The following is a 22,679-nucleotide window of genomic DNA, read 5'->3' as shown; positions in this document are numbered from 1 at the left end:
AATTTCTAAAAAAAATAGTATTTAATTGAAAGCAAAAGAAAAGAACAAAGTTGTATCAGATATAGGTATAACAACAAACCCAAATCCTAATAACAACTTAAAAAAATGGCAGTATTTTTGGTTCTGGCAGAGTAGCCAATCCAGTCTGAACATTAATATATGTAAACAAGCTTATTTCAGTAAATTAATGTTCTCAATACAGATTATCATATATGTTTCTCTAGTCTTCTGAACAACACTTAAGTAGTTCAAGCACACCAGAAGAGAGCCCATGAGAAGAGATTAAGCAAGAATGAAATAATGTGTTTGAAGTCATATACATTGTGCTATTGAGCATGCTCCTTTGATGTCTGAGTTAATAAGACTGCCTTGGCAAACTAGACCCATTGAGAAGAAAAATCACTATACCTTGCCTCCTTTCTTCCTGTTACCAATACATCTACTGAAAACTACATAAATTATGCTTGGGCTGTGGTCATCCATGCTCAGGAACACATCCTCAATGAACATAAACATTCTTCTAAGGATCGTCCTTGAGCCATCAGTATCTGCCCCCATCCCCTCTTGTTGATGGAGTTCAGGGATGTGTGCCCAAATCCCATTTTCATTCTGACCAGCTCCAACGACAGGGAATCATTATCGGCTGCTCTCAGAGCACTTACTGGAGAACCATTTCACAAAGAGGATCCTCGCTGGGTAGAAGAGCTAATGCATCTCCAAAGTGACAGAGCAAAGCAGTCATTGGGATAGACCTGTAATTTTATATATTACAGTATTGCGCTGTTCCCAAGCAATTCCCTTAAAAATGGAAGCTTTGATTTCACAACGTACTCAGGGAGAAGTAGGCACAGTTAGGAGAAGTTACTCCTTGTTGGGGTCCCCTCCCCTCTTCAATTGCTCCTCTACTCTCTAACTCCTACCAGCATTTCACTGAGATTGCTACCTAATTCCCTCAACCCTTTCACCAAACTACTCCCTTGGGCAATGGTGGCAATTGGACTGCTTTGTTCTCCTGCTATTAGTTCCATATTTCATGTGATTCATGATGCTTCAAGTGAATCTCTTGATAGATTTCCAAAATGATCAGTGTAGGTCAAATTCAGCTCAAATGCCATCATTTCCAAAGTTCTGAAAATCATTTTTTCCCCCAGAAATGCTGGTGAAATACTTAATGAGTTTCAGTTCAAAGGAGACACATTCCTTTCAATTGCCACACAACACATTTGGCCCATTGAAATGGCTGCCAATCTTTTCTGTTATATTGGCTACATCTTTGGTGCTAGTGAAATATATTAAAGATAGTTCCATATCTTAAGTCCTTAACATTTCTAAAAATGGTATGGAAATAAACAGTTCCTAAGGTATGTAGGTTTTATTCATAATAATTTGAGTCACATTTCTAGTAACTTTTTGTATGCCTCCCTTTCAATAAAGCATGTTGTTCACCATCACATTCATTTTCTATGTTTTCAAAATGTGACTTCAATATCCAAAGTAAGTATCTTGAATGTTACACATAAACTGTTAACAAGATGAAGGAAACACACTAAAATAGACTTAATATTCTTTAAAAGTTCTTAAATTTCTCCTATCAGCCTAATAATGGCCATTTATGATGACCTTGACTCCACAGAGGCAGAGAGACAATCTATCTTTCTTAATGTAAAGACTAGAAGCAGGAGTCAAAGAGTGGAGCCAGGTGCTAAATAAATGAAATATATGCATAATGTAGGGATCTTAAAACATTCATAAGTTTCAAGGAAGAAAAGTTAACACCTCCTCCTTACTGCACTCTGTTTTGGAATTAAGACCCTATGGTGTGTTCAACTTCACATATTTTCATATATAGTGTTTATTTCATATATAGACTTATATAGTTCATATTTTCATGTCCTTCAAGTGTGCTGAGAGCTCCACCAGTGGTATAGATACATTATAATTCATAAAAATACTTAAGTTCAGATTGTTATGTGGGTTTTTTACCATTAAAACTAAACTTATGGTAATATGCCTAGGTATATATCATCATATCTCTTTCAATAGCCTATTTTCTTAGAAATATACTGAAATATGGCCTATAGAAAATGCTTAACTTCTCTGGGTAATATGTGAGAGCAGATATTTTCTCTGTGCCTTTGCTAAACTAAGTATGCAGAATTTTTTTGTTTGGTTGTTTTTTTTTGTTGTTGTTCTTGTTGTCATTGTTTCTCTGTTTGTTTGTTTTGCCCCTACTTGGTTTCAAGGTAGGTCTCACACTTGCATTTGGCTTGTTGTCATGGCTGATGTTCTTCCACCTGAACCGTGCTACCAGCCTGGCTTTGTGCTGGTTAATTAGATATGGAATCTCTGCACCTTTCTGTCCAGGCTGGCTTTGAACATCAAGCCACAGATCTCAGCCCTCTCAGTGGCTAAGGTTTACAGGTGTGAGCTACTCAAACTTAACCAGCATTATGTGAATGTTAGGCAAAACCCAAATTCCCAAATTCATTTCTTTGTGTGGTTGGGTACCTTCCTTGATTATCGATTACCTGTATTCCTTTTAAGAGGCAGATCATACTCCTTCCTTTACCCATGTCCCTGTTGCGATTTTTAGTGTCACTCCTAGTGTTCCATGTTATATCTTTCAGATATTAATTGTGTGCCATATGGGATAGACAGTTTTCTCATAGGCTATCTATTCATTGTATTTCTGATTTATGTTGTTCAGACCACAAATCAATGCTGTGTTAGCTATTCAGATCCACAAACAATGACTTTGCAATGTTCTGCTGATTTTTTTTTCCCTTTCATTCCTTCCTTTTGTTCACAAGGTCCTTTCAGATGCTGACATAAAACACATGTCCTTTCACTAAGTACTTTCTCTGGGCTTTGTTTACAAATCTATTGATTGATTGATTACAGGAACTTTTGAATGCATTCAGAACAACATTTTGGAGAGGGGGGTACACTTGAGATTTGCTTTACTGGCCAATCATTTACTGAAAAAACATTCCCCTGTCTGTCTTCTTATTTATGAATCTGTGCTTGTTTTACACTATTATTCAATATTCCATATACAATATAATAATACACAATATACTAGATCAATAACTTTATGACATTTTTATTCGAGAAAATGAATAAACCAGACACATGTAGAAACCTTTAATACTGTATCTATGATATGCTAAATGGTGTCAAAGACCCAGAAGATGTGTCCAAAAACATGGCCCTATTACTGTGCCAGTCTTCTTCAAGTACTCTGTTTCTTTTGGATATCTTCTAATGAAGAAGTATTTCACCACTCCAAACACTTCACAAAGTGCAAGGCCATCTAATGCTTCAAGTAATTTCTGTTTGTGTTTATTCAACACTCACATGGTGACTGGAGGTGCTCAATAAACATTTGCTGAATGAGCGAAGAAGGAATGAAAAATATTACTTAAATAGAGTGCTATGTAAAATGGCTCATTATTAATAACCACACTGGAATTTTTAGAAGTGGCTGATGCAGGAACAAATGTAAAGCTTTTATTCACAGCAAAACTAGAGAGATGAATAGCAGGCACATGTGATGTGTGATTTATTCCTATACGCTAGTTGGAGATTTATAGGCACCCATTAACCTCCTTGAGTACCAGTTCTGACTTAGGCTGGTCTTTTGTCATGATTAGCTATGTTGTCACTTCATGTTAAATAACAGGATGTCTGAACTGAAATATGCAGGAAATATGAAGACAGAAAGCCAAAATTGTCATACATGTACCTTGCTGCAGTTAAACCATAAATATATCTCTGCTTGTATGTATTACAAAAGTAGGATTTACTGGTGCAAAAATTTATGTACTTAGACAAATGCAAAAGATTACTTGTCTGAATCTGGGACAGAGGGCTATGGGCTAAATTATTCCTTAAAAAAATCACTGTATTGAAGTATTAATTTCGAATACTTCATTATGTTATCCTAATTGGAGTAAAGATCTTTTCTGGGGAGTCAGATTAGTTTTATGTCCTAGTGTTTGTTTTGTAGTGCTGAGTTCTCACATATATTTAACCAGCACTCTGCCTCTGACTGAGCTACAGCCACAGGTAAAATTAAGTAAATACATCATTATTGAAAAAATGGTTTGTAATTCAGCATGTGTAGTGTACATATAAGAAGAAGAAATTTGAACTTAGAGAAGAGATAGGAGAATATACTCTGAGAAGACATGGTCCACAAGTAAAGACAGAGGCCTTAAAAGAAACAAACCCTACAGAAACCTTGATCAAAATTTGTGAAAAATATTTCATTAACCATGCTAATTTATAATGACACAGTCTATCAAATTGACTCTAGAAAATTAATACAAAGACATATGAAATATATATACAATCCAAAAATAAATGCAGCATATTACCTTAAAATGGAAAAGAGGAAGGTGGAAGTGAGAATAAATTCAGACAGACCTTTAGCGACAGCCATTTGCACTGCATCTGTTAGAGAAACTTTAACAAGTGCCTGCTTACCTAATGCCTTTTGCCCTTGGACAAACATCAAGCTGTGAAAAGGCACTACATTCATTTCAGTTGGGGTGTTAAAGTGGCCCATTGTCATACTCGTGTCCTCAGAATTATGACAGCTACATACTAAGAGAAGAGTATGGTAGGAGCCACTTGATCTTTCTCTCAATCCCATTTTGGGTTCAAAGAGGGTAGGGAAGTGGGAAAACTCAAGTGGCTGGAGTCAGTGTAACAGCACAGTCCAACTCACATAAAAGTCTCACATCTAAGTGAGATGTTCTATTCTGATACTAAAGTGCAGGTGGCAACATTTACCAAGACATATTTTTTATTATCATTTTCCAGTTCTTCAGGACCCATGTTGCTGTCCATGGTAGCCAACCTCTTCCCCATGGACTGAAAGTTGGCTCCTGAGCAGGGCTGGATTAGCAGTCATGTTGCTCTGGACCTCTGTGACTAGAAGATGCCTTTCTCTGCACCAACTTAATGAAATATCATGGGAATAAAGTTTTATAATAGCAACAGGGAGGGAAAAGAAATATAATTTTCCATGCTTCGTGACTCAGAATAATTAATTTAATAACCGCGTCAACTGAAAAGAGTAAATAAAGAGAAACAAGGGGGTGTGGATATGTGTGATCGCCAGAGCATATGCAATTGCAAGGGAAAACAAATTATCAGGATAGTGCTTGAGATAAAAGCTCGGTGGGAAATAGTTTTTGAATGCTGATTTGATTCTCCTATTGAGCCGAACAGCTGCAGTGCTTAGACTGCACTGTTTCATTATTTATCTGCATTTGCTTTTTAAAAAATTATTATTAATAAGATATATAACCCTGATGTCTGAGAAAACCAATTAAACACCTTTATGAACTCTATTGGACATTTTCTGTTGCCAGTTCTCTCCCTAAACTCTAACAGCTCTGTGAATTCATCTATGATGCCTTGCAGGAGATGGCTCAATCATGCAAGGTATTTTCCAAACTAGTATGAAATTAATAAAGGAAGACAGAACCAAAATAAAATGCTCAGCTCATGAACACAGTTAAGTCTGTGGGGTTTGCTTCACATTAAACAGACTTTAGACTTCAGATGGGCAGTTTCCTTCTCTTGTCACGGTTCTTAGTTTTACAGGAAAAAAATATTTTTGAAGAAAATTGCAAGCTTAAGTCCCTGTCATAAACTCATGTTTCTAAAGTGAGCAATAATTTCCATTAAATTGGCAAGCATAAAACTATATCTTCATTGACTTGGTCAAGTAAAACACAATCCTCATCTACTTCTGTTTTCCTGGTATGATAACAAAGTATCAGTCTTGTGGCTTGTGCATTAAGACTCGCTATTCTGTCCCTTAAACATCAAGACTCCATACACCTGGCTGGTGCATTCCCCATGTTTTAACACCTGCCCCGCTGTGGCTTACCGGCAGTGCTTATGGGATCCCGTCAGAGTCTCGATCACAAAGCACTCGCCATCGTTGAGGCAGTATGCAAGGTCCTTATCTCGGCAGGGTTTGAAGTGCTCTGATCGCCCCGTGGAATATGTTGTGGTATCTGTCAAGGAGAACAAGAGAGATGCTTTCAACAGGCATTCCAACACTTCTGTCATGAGTCTCAATGGACTGTGACCAGGGGGACTCCAGTCAGACACAAGGGACCCTCTGTGTCACTAACTGGCACAGCTGGCAATGCCCATGGCATTTAGTTGTCTGTCAATCAAACCTCCAAAGACACAAGCTCTGCATCCTGGGATTCAACTAATACCATGTGGAAAATATTAAAAATAAAATAAAATGCAGCTGTACTCAACCTGCATATAGTTTTGTTCTCTGGTCACTATCCTCAAAATAATAAAATATAGCAACTAGTAGCATGGTATATGCATTATTAGAGATTGTAAGTAGCCTAGACACTAATTAAGGGTATTATGGCAGAACATGCCATATTTAAATGTGACATATTTAAATGTCACAGCATGTTATATGAGGAAGAAGCAATTCGGTGTGGTATCCTAGGACTGGGTCACTGAGAAGGGACTGCTACTCTCCCCCACCATGAACACACTGAAGTTTAACAATTAGAATCACTTGAGAGTAGCTTCAACTGAGCTCACATTAATAATAAAACTTCAGTGATCCAAGTCACACATCTCAAATCCACTATCATTAATTTCAGGTTTTTTGATTTTTTTCTTTTTTTGCCTGTCCTGGTGCTTGAACTCAGAATCTAGGCACTGTCCCCGAATTTTATTGCTCAAGGCTAGTACTCTACCACTTGAGCCATAGCTCTATTTCTGGCTTTTTGGTGGTGAATTGGAGATAAGAGTCTCATAGACTTTCCTGCCTCTGGACTACAATCCTGAGATCTCAGGCTCCTGAGTAGCTAAGATTACAGGCACGATTACAAGCGCCTTACTTAATTTCAGTTTTAACAAACTGTATATGTGGGCAACATTCCTTCCCCTTTATTGTTTACAAATTTCATTAAACATCTGACCAACTTATAGTGTGATTGTTCTGTGAAGCCCCATGTCATATTTGAACTTTAAAAAAAATTACAGCTATAATTGGATAATAACCAAGTCAAGTATTTGTTCACTTTCTTCTTTATTATGTAATTAAAATGTAAATGTTCTAGATTCTGAAACACATATTCACATGTGAAAAATATTTCTGGTAAATACTTAACATGGCCAAATTATTATCATTTTTTAGCATTCTCGTTTAACTTGTATTTTTTTAATGATAATGACTTACACTTTTAATTAAGCCAGACATCTCTATCTGCTTCCCAAATATGAAACTAACCATAAACACAAGCTATCTACAAGACACAGACTCTTACCCCATGTGCATAATTTTCTAGTTTAACTAAAATATGAATAACAATTCTACAACAATAGTCAAGAAAAGGTACATTAACAAAGTCAAGGATGAATCAATTATTCAGCAGTTAAACTCTTACTTTTTTTCATAGATCCAGATTTGTCATGATGTTCCACAAATGTCGATTTTAGTTTAGTTTGTTTGTTTGTTTTTATTTTTGTTTTGTATCAGCCCTGGTGCTTAAAATCAGGACCTAGGAGCAATCCCTGAGCTTCCTGGCTCAAGACTGGTGCTCTGCCATTTGAGCTACAGCTCCACTTACAGCTTTTTGGCTGTTCATTGGAGATAGGAGTGTCATTCACTTTCCTGCCTGGGCTGGCTTTAAACCTTGATTGTCTTATTTCAGCTTCTGCAGTGACTCTTATTAGACGCACACATTGGAGTAGCCCATGCTTAAATTTACTGGACCTTTATTTTGTGGCTTCCTTGAGGAAAAGCTTTGAGGCTTAGTCAGAATTGGTGCTCAAAAAAAAAATACTGTTGATAAATCTGACCTATCTAACCTTATCCACCATTTAAATATCATAATAGGGAAACAGGATCATTAAGCACCATATTACAATCTCACTAATAGTTAATATGTCTCTTATAACAAAAAGATAACATTTTAGATTGTTGCGATGATTTTACTATATGTCTTAGTACTGATGTACACTTAAAAAACAAACAAACAAAAAAGCCAGGTGCTGGTGACTCGCACCTGTAACTCTAATGACCCAAGAGGCTTGAGATCTGAGCATTGTGGATTGAAGCCAACCAGGGCAGGAAGGTCTATGAGCTTCTTATCTTCAATTAATCATCAAAAAGCTAGAAGTGGAGCTGTGGTTCAAGTGGCACAGCTCCAGCCTTGAGCACAAAAGCTAAAGTACTGTGCAAGGCTCTAGGTTCAAGCCCCAGTACTGGCATGCATAAATAACTGAATAACTAAATAACTAACTAATAAAATTTCTTCAAATTCACGCAGACTCTCATTCATATATAACTAATGCATTGAGAACACTGATAAATAATTGCATTGGTGTCTCCTTTCTTGGCGTCACATTGGAAATTGATATTTCTCATTTCAATGAATCAGCCTGTTCATACTTCAACAAAAATAAAGGCTCAGCAAAACAGACATATTTCATCTTTTCCAGGAGATTTCTGCATAGCTAAGATTTGTTTGTTATTCAAGGCCGCATGTGATAAGCAGCTATAGGATATCTTTAGCATTCAATAGCCCTAAGCAAAAAACAACAACAAAAAAATAAACTCAATATGAAATGCCACTCCACTAACTGGCGAAGTATATTAACTCAGTGATGAGTTACTTAACTTTTCCTTTAATTTCATATTATCCATTTATTGATATTCACTGATCATTCCTTGAAGAACAGCTTTTCATTAACATAACCTACAGCATAAAAAGTGAGATCCTTAGTCTGTAATAAGTGGTGCTAACAGGCTACAGACTCCAAGTGTAATACAATGGCAAAGCAATTACAATCAATTCATTTCCATCTGACAATTGCTGTCTCCTGTGGCTCAGGCCCCTTTCTAACAACATTCTCCCAACCTGTTGTCATCTAAAAGCACAAAACAGAGGATCAGAAAGCTGAGAAAATAGTTCTGAAGAAAGTCCAGGGTGAAAGAGCGAAGAGATCAGCCTTAACATAAATAAAAAGTTTCAGTCATCACAGCTGATTAATTTAAAATAGACATGCCTAAATTTCAAAATGTCTAGACTAGTTTCAAAGACAATTTCATTATTAGTGTTTCACATGACTCAGTAATTAATGACAGAATGTTGGGTTTGACCATTCTGTAAGTAAACAAACTACAAGGATCAATAAGTGGGAAATCTCAGCAAATACCTAAATTAGGTATATATACCTGTGATAGGTGTATACCTAAACTTGCCTAGATGGTATCCAGATAGTACAACTCACCTAAGATCAAAAAGATTTGAGGCAAAGTAAGATATATTCATGGTGAAATGGAAGTCAGTTCTTGAGAATCACCACACAACAAAGATGTAGACAGAAAGACAGAAATGAATCTCTAGACTGTTACAGTAAAATTAAGACCAATTACTCAAGACTCTTGTGTCACAAATGGTGAGTATATTATGCCTACATTAGTGTTAGTCAGGCTTTCTATTATTTGCATTATTTCTATTATTGCATCAACAATAACCAAAGAGTAGCATGACTGGATGATAGCTTCCTATATTTGCATATCTGCTTGTAAGTGTATGTACATATATACATGCCTTTAATTTTTAACAAATATGTACCACAAAGTACATTAAAGGGTATAAAAGAAGATTAAAAAATAAAATATAAGGTGTAATTCTTTGCATTTTTTATGCTGTAAGGTAACACAGCATTTTCTAATATGCCTAGCTGAGTATTTGGTTCTGAAAGGATGGGATTTTTGTAAAAATGAGATGATAGATAAAAGACTAGATCCAAACTATTAAGCTTACGGCCTTGAACAAGTTAAGGGTATCTTAGTGATCAGATAGAGGATTCTCTGTCTCCTGGCATTGTTTAATGTTGCCTGAGAAGCAAAATGACTCCACTGACAATAATACTTACCTCTCACAGTATAAAAATTAACTAAAAGTATTTCAAAGACTTAGATGTAAGAGAGAAAGCGATATGACTTCTAAAGGAAATGAACAAAATCTTTATGACCCCAGATTAGGCAAAGAATTCTTAGATATAATACCAAAATATAATCCATAAGAAAAAAAAGTGTTTAACAAAGAATGAACCAATGCAACAGCAATACTCACAAGATACTATGTTGGAAATGAATTTTACAACTGGTGGGGGAGAGGTAAGCAAGGGGGTGGTGGGAGAAAGCAGGAGAAAACAAGAGAGGGGGTAACAATGTTCCACAAGAAATATGCATAAGTAAGGTAATACTTATGTAACTGTAACCTCACTGTATATCACCCTTACAATAAAATAAAATTAAAAATAAAAGCTGAAAAAAAAGAATTCTCATCTATAAATACATTTGACATTTGTGTAACTTAATTTGTCTTGTTTAAAAATGTACCTGCCTTTCCACCTTCTCTTTTTTGGAAGTGTAATATGATAAGTATTTTTATGATATAGGTTGTAGTCAAAAAGTTACAGATAGGGCTGGGGATATAGCCTAGTGGCAAGAGTGCCTGCCTCGAATACATGAGGCCCTAGGTTCGATTCCCCAGCACCACATATACAGAAAACGGCCAGAAGCGGCGCCGTGGCTCATGTGGCAGAGTGCTAGCCTTGAGAGGGAAGAAGCCAGGGACAGTGCTCAGGCCCTGAGTCCAAGGCCCAGGACTGGCCAAAAAAAAAAAAAAAAAAAAGTTACAGATAGAACTCTAAGCAAATCAATATTCCTGAGGATTCCCATTTTTGTCTCCGGAAGGCTTTTTTTTAGGGTCCTTTACTAGAGAGGCTCATTACTGGAAATCACCCCCATCCCCTGCATCTGCTCCTGAAGGCCCTGTACGGGCAGCTGCTGGGAAGAACAGGCCTTGGAGTCTCTGACCCACTGTCTTCATATAACAGGTACGCTCATAAAGTAAATGAAGACAGAAGACCCTGACATGGGTGCCTCCATATTGTCTCTATCTTTGCTCTTGGCCATTTACCTTGCAGGCAGGTTAAAATCTGCATGGGACAAGATTGATATATAGATAACGTATTTACAAACATACTTGGCCAAAATGGCTCACAATGAAGGGACTGCAGACACCTACCTAGAGGCAACAAGGATTTGGTACCCTAACCAGATTGCTACCCTCAAAGGATAGAAGAGACAATAATCTCTCTGAAAATCCTGCCCAAAGTAGGCCTGAGATAATAACCATGCCACACCTGTGCCACACCTGTGCCTGAGACTGTTGAGCCAGCTTAACTTGTACTCCATTCCCTAAACTTTCTCTACTCATACCTAAAGCTCATGTCTGTACCCCAAGGATCAGGTTAAATGCTTACTCTACTTCTTCCCATGATATGTCCCATTCCATGGAATAAATCTTTTTACTCTCTTTATTTGGCACATAGGGGCTAATGCCTAGACCAGATATGTCAAATTCAGTTTGGGCATAGAGTCTAACACTCTAGTTTCTTTATGGATGGCTTGATACAACAGAATACTCAGTAGATATTTTAGAATGATAATCTACTTGTAAATGAATGTTTCCTAAGTTTATTTGAAAAGTACATATATGTATGTTCTCATGTTGTAAAATATAAACTCGTTTTAGAGAATTTGGGGAAATTAATAAGTATTTAAAATCTAAAATATAGAGAATTTTATAGAAAAATTCAAAGGAGAAGGAAATCACACAAAATTAGGAAGTCTGCTTAAAAGAGAAGAATATGAGCTAGGTGCTGGTGCCTCACACCTGTAATCCTTAACTATTTAGGAGGCTGAGATCTGAGGATTGCATTTCAAAGCCAACTGGGGCAGAAAAGTCCCTAAGCTCTTCAACAAACAAGCAGAAAGCCATGTGTGGAAGTGTGACTCAAGTGGTAGAGCACCATCTGTGAGTGAAAAAGCCAAGTGAGATCTTGATGTGTGGATTTAGGCCCTAGTAGTGAGAAAGAGAAAGAGTGAGAGAGACAGAGAAAGGCCAATGAAACAAAGGGAAGTAAAAGGTGGTAAAGGATTAGGATATTGCCCAAGGGCAAAGATAATAGGCCAATGGCTCAGCTCAAGGAAGCCAGGCTGCTGCAGAGGAAAAGTAAAATGTCCTTACTGGAACCAGAGGGGCTGTGTAATTATCCAGATCACTCAACTGGCAATTGTTAAGTGGAGTTTAATATATTTTCTTATTTTTATAGGTTTTTAGTCTCTTTCTTCAGGGAGATTAGAGAGAATACCTTGTTTTTGACTTTTATACTCTTTCCACGCCAACTAGCATACATAGTAAGCAATCAGTACAGTAATTAACCACACAGTGGGAGATGGTGAGAGTTACTTCATTAAAAGCAAAACGAGAAGAAAATCGATGGCAAGAAGACAGAAATCCTTGCAGATCTTTTATTTCCTAAATCCAATAAAAGTTAATTTATTAATGAATAAGATCATGGCTAATTTTTCCCCTTATGTACTCAGTTGAACCTGAATATAACATAAAGAGGTTTTTCTATGTCTCCAGCACAATGCTATATACTGTGGGAATCCGTATTTTGTTGCAGGAGCAAGAGTCCTAAATTGGCTATTACAGATAATAATTGCATTAGATAGTCAAAGAAAGAGATTGCTTAATTCTGGCATCCCAGAGGATTGCTATTCGAGCTACATCTGGAATAAATGTGATATAATTGGCACAGGAAGAAGAATTCTGGATGGAAAAAGAAAGGTCACCTAAGGAAGCAAAGTAATAGGGCACAGAGAAAATGCTAGATCAAATTTTTCATATTGCTAGTGTGCAAAATGTCACCTTTCTCTATCAGTTTTCTTCTTACAAAACTGAGTTCATGACATGACAGTTCTCCAAGAAAAGTTAAGAAACACTTGTGCAGGCGAGAAGCCATTGAAATATAGCTGACAATCTCTAGCAACCTCTTCTGGGGCCACAATGTAGATGGAACTTGCTTTCTCTATTAAAACTCCCAGTCAATTCTGCCACTATCAGACACCCAGGAAGTAGCACAGCCAGGAAACTGCCTTGTAAAATAGTGAATGGTTATGGAAAATTGAAATAAGAATACAATGGTGATTGGGAGGAAAACAAAGATAATTTTCTCCCCAAGACCAGAGATCACACAATCATTCACTCTGCTGGTATGAGAGAAATAGAGGCACTGGGCAAGGAATTTCAAAGTTTATTTAAGTCATAGGGATGCTGTGAAAACTAATGTGTATAGCAGTGAAATCAATTATTGTAGCAAATATAGGCACGCACCTTGCTAAATCTGCATGGCATGCCAGCAACCTCTCAGCTGGAAATATTGCTTTGTTTATTTGTTTGTTGTACTGGGAATTAAAATCAGAGTGAAATATTGCTGTATATCCCCAGCTCAGAAGGAATAAAGGCAGCAGGCAACAAGTGCCATTTTGAAGCTTTGTCATTTCCTGCTTGGAGAACAGGAAATATTTCCTTCTCCTATTTTAACCTGTTATACTAAAATAACTCCTTGCTAAAAGATGCGATTCAGAAAAATATCTACAGAGGAAGAGGAAATGTGGCCCAAATGTAGAGTCTGTCTGAGAGCAAACATGAGACTATGAATTCAAATTCCAGCACCACCAAATAAATAAATGAGTCAAGGAGACAAAACAAACTAAATTTCTGTTCTAATTGCTAGCTGTGGTGATGAATACCTGTAATCTCAGCTCTTGGAAATCTGAGATAGGGTTTCCAGAACAACTTAGACTGAGATGAGTGAAACTCATCTCAGAAAAACAAAACAAAACAAAACAAAAATCAACAACTAACCAAGTAAATAAACAAAATTGACAACTAAAATCACCTTGGTATCTGCAAAAAATAAGGCCACACAAAACACAGCTTTATCCACAAACTTTGTCCAGAAAGTAAAGACATTTCCTCCTGCTTACATGCAAAAAACTTCCCACCACAACAGTCATGATAGAAGCTACAGAGTTTATGCTAAATTCTGTGCACGATCCCTCAGCCCTACAAATGACTTTACCAATGGCCCCACTCTGTTTCTAGCTGATTCTCAATGTAATGGGGGGTTACACTCATTTTCTTATCTTTTTGAAATTCTCAAGAGCATCTTAAAAGGCCCTGCCTTTCTGTCAAGTCTTTTGCAGTCTTCCATGTTACCATGTATTTTTTTTGTGTATGGTGTGTGGGTGGGTGTGTGCGTGCGTGTGTGCGTGCTCGTGTGCATGCGCAAATAAAGGGCTTGAAGCAAATATCTGCATGCTGTCCCTTAGCTTTTTGTTCAAGGCTGGCATTCTACCACTTGGGCCAAGCCCCCACTTCCGGTTCTTTGCAGTTTAATGTAGATAAGAGTATCACAGATTTTTCTTTCCTGGGCTGGCTTCAAATCACAATCCTCATATTTCAGCTTCCTGAGTAGTTAGGATTACAGGAGCGAGTCTCCAATGCCTGCCATCTCTTCTTGATTTTCCTCTTGCTCTTTGACTTCTGCTAAGTCTATATTTAAATGCTGGATTACCAAAGGACTTCACATAACTCCTAGTGTGCAGTCATCAGCATGTGCTAAGCATTTCCCATTGGCTCTCATTGAGGCCTAATTATGACACCATGTATCTGTGCTATTTGACATGATGCTTACTTGAAAAAGAGAAAAACTGGGTCTTAGCCCAAGGTCTCATTGGTTTATCTGGAGACCTCTGGAATCAAAGTACCAAGTTAGACTTGCATCCTTCTAGTGCTTCTCAGAGGCCACCTTCTTATATCTGTTCTTTCATTTACTTTGACTTATTTCCTTGGTAATTGCAATGTCTTCCTCAAACCATCAAAATTAGAATTGTCAATGAGTGTCCTCATATTAGAAATGGGAAAATATCCATACCTATGTCACCAGGAACTTTCTGAGAATCAGCTACTTGTGTAAACCTGTAATTTATCATTTGTAAACCAATAGCTCAAAGCCTACCTGGTCCTCAGAATTCCCTGCTTGCCTCTGACATTCTGATGGCCATCCCAGACACCTCTAAATTAAGATGTAGAAAACAAGTTAAAATCTCAACAAGTCTCGGGAATCTGTCTCCACTAATGAGCATCATCAATTCCACTGTGCAGACCAATAGTCCCATGGCTGTCACCCTTCTTCTCTTGGGTGCCATTGTGAAACCATCAAATACTATTTATTCTACCTCTTAAATACCTTTTGAATATAGTCCCTCTTTCCATGTCCTCTCATCTGGAGCAGTGCCTTCTAGCCTGACTACATGCGTGGGAGCCACATTTGTATGAAGTAACCACATTAAAATGCATTTGCATACGACATGCAAAAAACATATGAGGATTGGCCATTTTATTTTAGAAAGTCCTTTAGTGGCTTTTCCTGATTCCAATAATAAAGATCAAAATTGCACCCTCCTCCTCACCCTCAGCTTCATGTCATGTTGTTTCTGTCTGTTTGTCTGTTTCTGTCTGTTTATGAAAGGGTCACTTCTAGTTTCCCCTGTACTGAGCAAAGGTGATCGGATGATCTTTGTCCCTTGAGGCCTTAGCACATGCTAAGGTGCAGAAAAACGCAGCTGTAAGTAAGTTCTAATGGATCTGTTTGTTACAGTTCTCTGGCCAAGTGGAGTCTTCTTTCTCTGGTGCCATTTGCTTACTGTAAGGTAAGGCCCTACCCATTCACTTTCCTTTTTTTTGGGGGGGGGTAGAAAGGGACTTTCATTCTGTCAAGAAAAGATAATTTGACAGTCATAATCTTAAGCCACAGATAATACACAGGTCTGGGGAGCCCATCCTCAGAACAATTTAGCAAAATGTAACACATTGGAGTTTTACTCCAGGAGACATTTTCAGATTCAGTATGATATTATAAGTCTTCTTTTAATGCATTTATCCATTTGACCAAGAGCATGTTCTGTGGGAGTGTGTGTGTGTGTGTGTGTGTATGTGTGTGTGTATGTATGTTCAGTGCCTTTGTCTAGCCCCTCATTCATTACCCACCAGTAATTACATTAATGCCTATTGAATGAATATCCTAATACCAAACCTGAAAATAGACTCGTATATATTTTCCCTCACATATCTTCCCTATATCTTCTTTCTGCCTTATCTCTCACAAAACTCTAATTGTTTAAGATTTATGTAGAGTGGTTGGACAAGTTTACATTCCCACCAAGTATAGTAACCTTCCCTTTTGGCCATATCCCCACCAGCATTTTTATTGTTAGTTTTCTTGATAATGGCCATTCTAATTGGGGTGAGGAAGAATCCCAGTATGGCTTTGATCTGCATTTCTTTTATGGCCAGAGATCTTGAACACCTCTTCATGCGTCTATTGGCCATTCTTATTTCTTCTTTGGAGAAGTCTCTCTTTAAATCTTTATCCCATATATTAGCAAGGTTGTTGTTTCTTTGAGGATTTTTTGGGGGGTGGGTAATTTTTTGAACTCTAAGTATATTTTAGATATGAGGCCTTTGTCTGATGCATAACTAGTAAAGATCTTCTCCCATTCTGTGGGATTTCCCTTTATCTTACTATGTCCTTTGCCATGCAGAAACAATTCAGTTTGATGCAATCCTATTTATCCAATCTTACTTTGATTTGTTGTGATTCTGCATCTTTATTTAGGAAGTTTTGACATGTGTCAAGTAGCTCTAATGTTTCTCCTATCCATTCCTGTAATATTTTCAGGGTATCTGGTCTTAAATTGAGGTCTTTGACACATTTGGAATTGATTCTGGTGCAGGGTTTATGACCCACCAATCCCACTCCTGGGCATTTATCCAATGACCACAAACCAGTCCACATTAAAGCCACCAGCACAACCATGTTCATTGCATCATTACTCATCATAGCTAAGATATGGAATAAACCCAAACTCCCCTCAATGAAAGAATGGATCAAGAAAATATGGCATATTAACATAGTGGAATCCTATGCTTTCATCAGGAAGCATGGAAATGCCCTATTCATAGGGAAATTGAAAGACTTGGAAAAGATTATATTAAGCAAGGTAAGCCAGACACACATACACACACACACACAGTAGAGTTTCCCTAATTTTTAATAATTAAAATTTGCCTATAAATCTACAAGTAAACCTAATGGATAGTAAAAGACAAGTTATTACACCAGATTAACTAAACAGCACTCTAAACATTCATTCCCACAGTGAGAACAAAGGGGGATATTCTTAGGAGAGGATCACCAAGGCTTACTAGCTATGTACATATGATCATATAAGCTGATGCTTATCGAAATGAGCTCCAAGAAATGAAAACAAAAAATGTGTTATTGTACTGTTTTCAGTTCTTTTTAAATTTTTTCTTTGGTTTGTTCCTTTTTGTTGCTGTTTTTTTAAATTTCTGTACACTTTTTCTTGTATGTAAGTTTATCTGATTTGGAGAAGGGAAGAAGAAGCACAGAAACAATGGGGCAAAGGGTGAACCAATTCAACAGTGATACTCACTAGACACTATGTTAGCAATGAACTGTACCCCATGGAGAGGAGGAGGGTCAGGAACAGAAAAAGTAGGAGAGAATAAGGGAGGGTGACACTGTTCACAAATAAAAGTATTCATTACTTGATTTACGTAACTGTAACCCCCCTGTATATCATCTTTACAATAATTTTTTAATGCAGCAAATTACAGCCATTACTGAAATCTCTTTGATTCCTTAGGTTAGAATTAGTTGTTAGAATTCACAGATCCAATATCTCTAATGCTATGATAATCACTCTGAAGTTCAGTGTGACTGCTTACAGCTTTACTCTCCACTGTCTTTCCAATGGGGACTGTACAGGTTGGATAGAGTTATCTCTCCCTACTTATATTTTATCCCAAAGCCTGGCACATTAGTGGATGCCTAATGCATGTTTTCTGAATAAGTATCATAATGCATGTAACAATGATGATTACACTAACATCATAGGCCATGCCTACCTTCAGCACGATAAGGTAAGCACAGTCTTGTAGGTCTATATCAGTAATATACTTCTGGGAATGTACTCAAGGCTACTTAACTCTTGAGATTATTGTTGTTATTTTTGAGGTGATGGATCAATCCACTGAAAAACAAGAAGTTTGTCTTTCAGAAATATTTATATATTTGTTGATTTAAGAACCTTTCCCCATACTCAGATTTCTTCTCTATAAAGCAGGTATAATATGATTTGCAATGGTATAGACACTACTAATCAGGATATATCTTTGTGTCCATTAAAATAATGCAGGGTGGGGCTGGGAATATGGCCAAGTGGTAGAGTGCTTACTTCACATACATGAAGCCCTTGGTTCGATTCCTCAGCACCACAGATATAGAAAAGGCCAGAAGTGGTGCTCTGACTCAAGTGGTAGAGTGCCAGCCTTGAGCAAAAAGAAGCCAGGGACAATGCTCAGGCCCTGAGTTCAAGCCCTAGGACTGTAAAAATAAAATAAAATAAATCAGGCTGGTGCACATACATATACAAACAAACACAGAGGAGAATTTGGATGGTATAAATTCTTTGAACAAATAACCTATATCTTCATAAAATGAGTGTGCTATGACATGTTTTGTCAGAGGAGAACAAAGGTCAAGAGGAGTGGAGGCATATGAATGGATAGAGGAAGAGTGAGCAAGTGCAGACATAATATTTAATGTACATATGTGATAATGGGATCAGGTAACTTGAAGGGAAAGATGGGGTTGGGAGAAATGAGAGAATTAGCAAGGGGTGATACTGATCAATATGCACTATACTCACAAGCTGACATGTTAAGGCAAATCTCCTTGTACAACTACTTGAAGATAAGACAGTATACAATAATGCAGGCCAGATGTTAACCATTTATTTCTTGATTAACACTAATGTCTGAGAACTCAGGCCCAGAGAAACCCTGGTGGAGTGATGGAGGGACATAACTCAGGGAGCTCTGAGCAGAGTTCATTTAAAACCCAGAAAAACTATCTATCTATCTATCTAGATATACATATGTATATCTATATCTATATCTATATCGTGTGTGTGTGTGTGTGTGTGTGTGTGTGTGTGTGTGTGTGTGTGTGGTTTTTGGAGCTTGAATTCAGGACCTAGGCACAGTACCTGAACTTTTTTTTTTAATCTTACAGCTAGCTAGTGTTCTACCATGTGAGCCACGGTTCCACTGTGGCTTTTTGATGGTTAACTGGAGATAAGAATCTCGTGAACTTTCCTGCTTGGGCTGGCTTAAAGACATGATCCTCAGATCTCAGCCTCCTGAGCAGCTGGAATTCCAGGCATGAGCCATTGGAACCTGGCATTCATTGCTGCATCTTAGCAGTTGATACGACAAAATCACACTGGCATTGGGTTTTCCCCTAGTCTACATCTACTCTTAGCACCTTTAATTTTAACAATCACAACCAGACAACTCTAGGATAATAGAGACTTGAGGTTAACATTGGGCTAAATCTATTAATCAGACATAAATAGTATCTTCATTTTCAAGAAAGAAACTGAAGCTTGGAAAGTTCTCACACTATTCTTAGTATTCCATAGCTCATCAAAAAGACAGCCCCAACATGAACACTCCCTGACCCTAGTGCTGAACTGCTTTAAAGTGATGCATTTGAGCATCTCTTTGCCAAACACTCCCCTCATCTCTCCACTATAAGTACACCTGAAAGGAACCAGGATTCACTGTTTCTCTGCATCCCATTCATCTATATTGTTCGTGGCCTAGAACTAGCTTTTCAAGCACACTGGGAGAGGGAGCTCGCCTACTGGTAAGGGGAGAGGGAGGTAGGTGGATATAAAAATAAAACCCGACTGGGATTTTCTATTAATTTCTTTTCAACTCTCCTTTATATTACATTACAGATCTGAAAGAATGTCTAAACATTGACATGATTTTCCAAAATCCTTCATAAAAATGAACACAATTTACTTTATTTAAAATTTGATTTTCCCCTTTAATATTTTAGCATGTATTGGAATCCTTCAGTTTAATGTTCAAAAATGGGAGTTCTGGGGCTGGGAATATGGCCTAGTGGTAAAGTGCTCACCTTGTATACATGAAGCCCTGAGTTCAATTCCTCAGCACCACATATATAGACAAAGCCGGAAGTGGCACTGTGGCTCAAATGGTAGAGTGCTAGCCTTGAGCAAAAAGAAGCCAGGGACAGTTCTCAGTCCCTGAGTCCAAGCCCCAGGACTGGCAAAAAAACAAAACAAAAACAAAAGAAATAGGAGTTGTCTCATCAGTAGCAGCCATTGGAAGAAGGCATGTCTATTAAAGACGTGTGTGACTCAGCTCTGCTTATGCAATTTGTCATGGTCATGATAGAAAAAGATCTTGGTCTTGTGATTTTATCTCCAAATCAGAGAATGAAAAAGAGGGAGTTTCCAGAAGCTTCCCAAAGAAATGGTGAGCGACTTTAGGAAAGAACTCTCAACAATGAATAGATGCATGTTCAAATGCAAAGCCATCTTCAAATTCCCTTAAGTTCCAAAATCAAGACAGTTGGCATATTGATAGGTGCATGATAGAAGATAAATGCCAATGCAGACATCATGGCAAATGAGGAGTTCACACAGGAGGAGAGGAAATGCAAATGCAACTGAGGTATTAGGACCAGGAAGACATGAAGAGACACAAGAAATACACTAAAATACAAGGGTATTTCAAAGTTAAAGATACTTGTAGTTCAACAAACATGTCTATGGAGAGCACTGGAGGGGAGAGGTGGGAAGGGAAGAAAATGAAGAGAGGAAGTGAGGAGAGGATAGAAGGGGAGGAGGTGGGGGTGGGACTAGAAAGAAAGGAGAGGAAAGGAGAAAAATCACTTGCTAAAAATATACAGAAAGAGAAAAATCGATAATGTAGTGTTAACCCCTAAAATGTCACATTGATTTAAAGCAGACAACCTAGAATTCATTCAGTCACTAAGCCATTTATCATTTTGACAACTTCCAGGTCTCCAGAAGACAAAATCAGGTTATAAAACAATTACATTGCACTCTAAATCCCTTCACATAAAGTCTCTGCTACATCATTCATTCCACTTGCTTAAAGCATGCTCAGTCCTGCCCACCTCAGAGCAGAGGGGATCTCATCCTTAGCCAAAGAGGAAGAGACCTATGTCTTGATACTGCAGTGTGACCCTGGATTACAGCCTTATAGTGTCTGGAGTTTAGTGTGACCCATGTAAATATGTATTGCAACACTTTGCACTGTACGTTGGGAGTTACAGGATTGCATCCACTCTGCAATGTAAACAAACAGAATAGATTAACACATGTAATCCAAGGGGCTCATGAAGGTAAGTGATAAAGGAGGTAGTACACTGGCAGTAGGTATTACACAGTGCTTGGTACCAAGCGCTTCTTTTCTTTTATTAAAACCAGTGTAAGTTTTGTGGGTGTTTTTTTTTTTGCCAGTCTTGGAGCTTGAACTCAGGGCTGGAGCACTGTCCCTGGCTTCTTTTTGCTCAAGGTTAGCACTCTACCACTTGAGCCACAGCTCCACTTCTGGCTTTTTCTATATATATGGTGCTGAGGAATAGAACCCAAGGCTTCATGTATACGAGGCGAGCACTTTACCACTAGGCCATCTTCCCAGACCCTGAAACCAGCATATGTTTATTAACAAAGATCTATACATAATCCTGCAAGGGCTCTGTATAGTACTAATTAATTTATCTATTTAAACAGTAGACTCATTCCTGTAATTCTAGCTATTCTGGAAGTTGAGATCTGAGGATCTGAAGGAAAGTCCACAAGATTCTTATTTCCAGTAAACTAAAAAGACAGAGAGAGAGAGAGAGAGAGAGAGAGAGACAGAGAGAGAGAGAGAGTGAGAGAGAGAGAGAAACAGAGAGAGGGGGAGGGAGAGGGAGAAAGAAAGAGAGTGCGAAGGAAGGAAGGAAGGAAGGAAGGAAGGAAGGAAGGAAGGAAGGAAGGAAGGAAGGAAGAAAGGAAGGAAAGAAGGGAGGGAGGGAGGGCGGGAGGAAGGAAAAGGAAGAAGCAAGCACGCTGGACATGGCACTGTGGTTCAAGTTGGTAGACCACTAGCCTTGAGTAAAAGAATCTCAGGAATAGTGCCCAGGCCTTGAGTTCAATCCCTAGGACTGGCACCAAAAAAAAAAAAAATGCTATCACGGAGGGTCCACTGTAAGGCTCTTGAGTTCCACTCTGGTTTCTGCTGTGAAAGTAAGAAAACCAGTTCATGCATGAAAAAGCACGAGGCTGCTCTCAAGGAACCTCCAAGTATGGGTGACTTTCAGGTGCCCAGGGTACCTCCTGCTAAGTGCCAGATAAGAGAGAGGACTGGCAACTATTTTGCTACAACCAGTGTTTTCTGACTTCTAAGTACTTGTTTGGAGGTGCTAAACTGTGGCTTCAGGACTGTGAAATAAAAAGAAGTCCTTCCGAGGGAGGGGGGCATGAGGGCCAAGGTAACAAACAGTACAAGAAATGTATCCAATGCCTAACGTATGAAACTGTAACCTCTCTGTACATCAGTTTGATAATAAAAATTTGAAAAAAAAAAAAAGAAGTCCTTCCTCAGACAGGCTATGGCTCTTCCATTGGCTATAGCACAGAGCAGATTGAGGTGGAGGCTCTTGGCTGTCATCACAAGCATCATGATGTAGTATCAGACTCTATCACATAGATTTCAGGAAGGGATGTGAGATTTTCCCACACTATTCCTCATAACTTTGTATGTTCTTAT

General features: G+C 38.1%; 1 protein-coding gene across 7 annotated transcripts in view; it reads right to left on the bottom strand.

Annotated features, from left to right (window-relative positions):
- The window catches only part of Nrg3 (neuregulin 3), a 997,626-nt gene that overhangs the window by 552,824 nt on the left and 422,123 nt on the right, over window positions 1-22,679 (bottom strand). For all 7 annotated transcript variants that reach the window (XM_048339165.1, XM_048339167.1, XM_048339166.1 and 4 more), the window contains exon 2: window positions 5,906-6,035. In XM_048339165.1, the coding sequence (XP_048195122.1) occupies window positions 5,906-6,035 (130 nt within the window). The remainder of the gene's footprint in view (window positions 1-5,905; window positions 6,036-22,679) is intronic.

This window comes from Perognathus longimembris, chromosome 2, assembly GCF_023159225.1.
Source record: "Perognathus longimembris pacificus isolate PPM17 chromosome 2, ASM2315922v1, whole genome shotgun sequence".
Taxonomy (NCBI): domain Eukaryota; kingdom Metazoa; phylum Chordata; class Mammalia; order Rodentia; family Heteromyidae; genus Perognathus; species Perognathus longimembris.
This window is presented reverse-complemented; position numbering and strand designations above follow the sequence as displayed.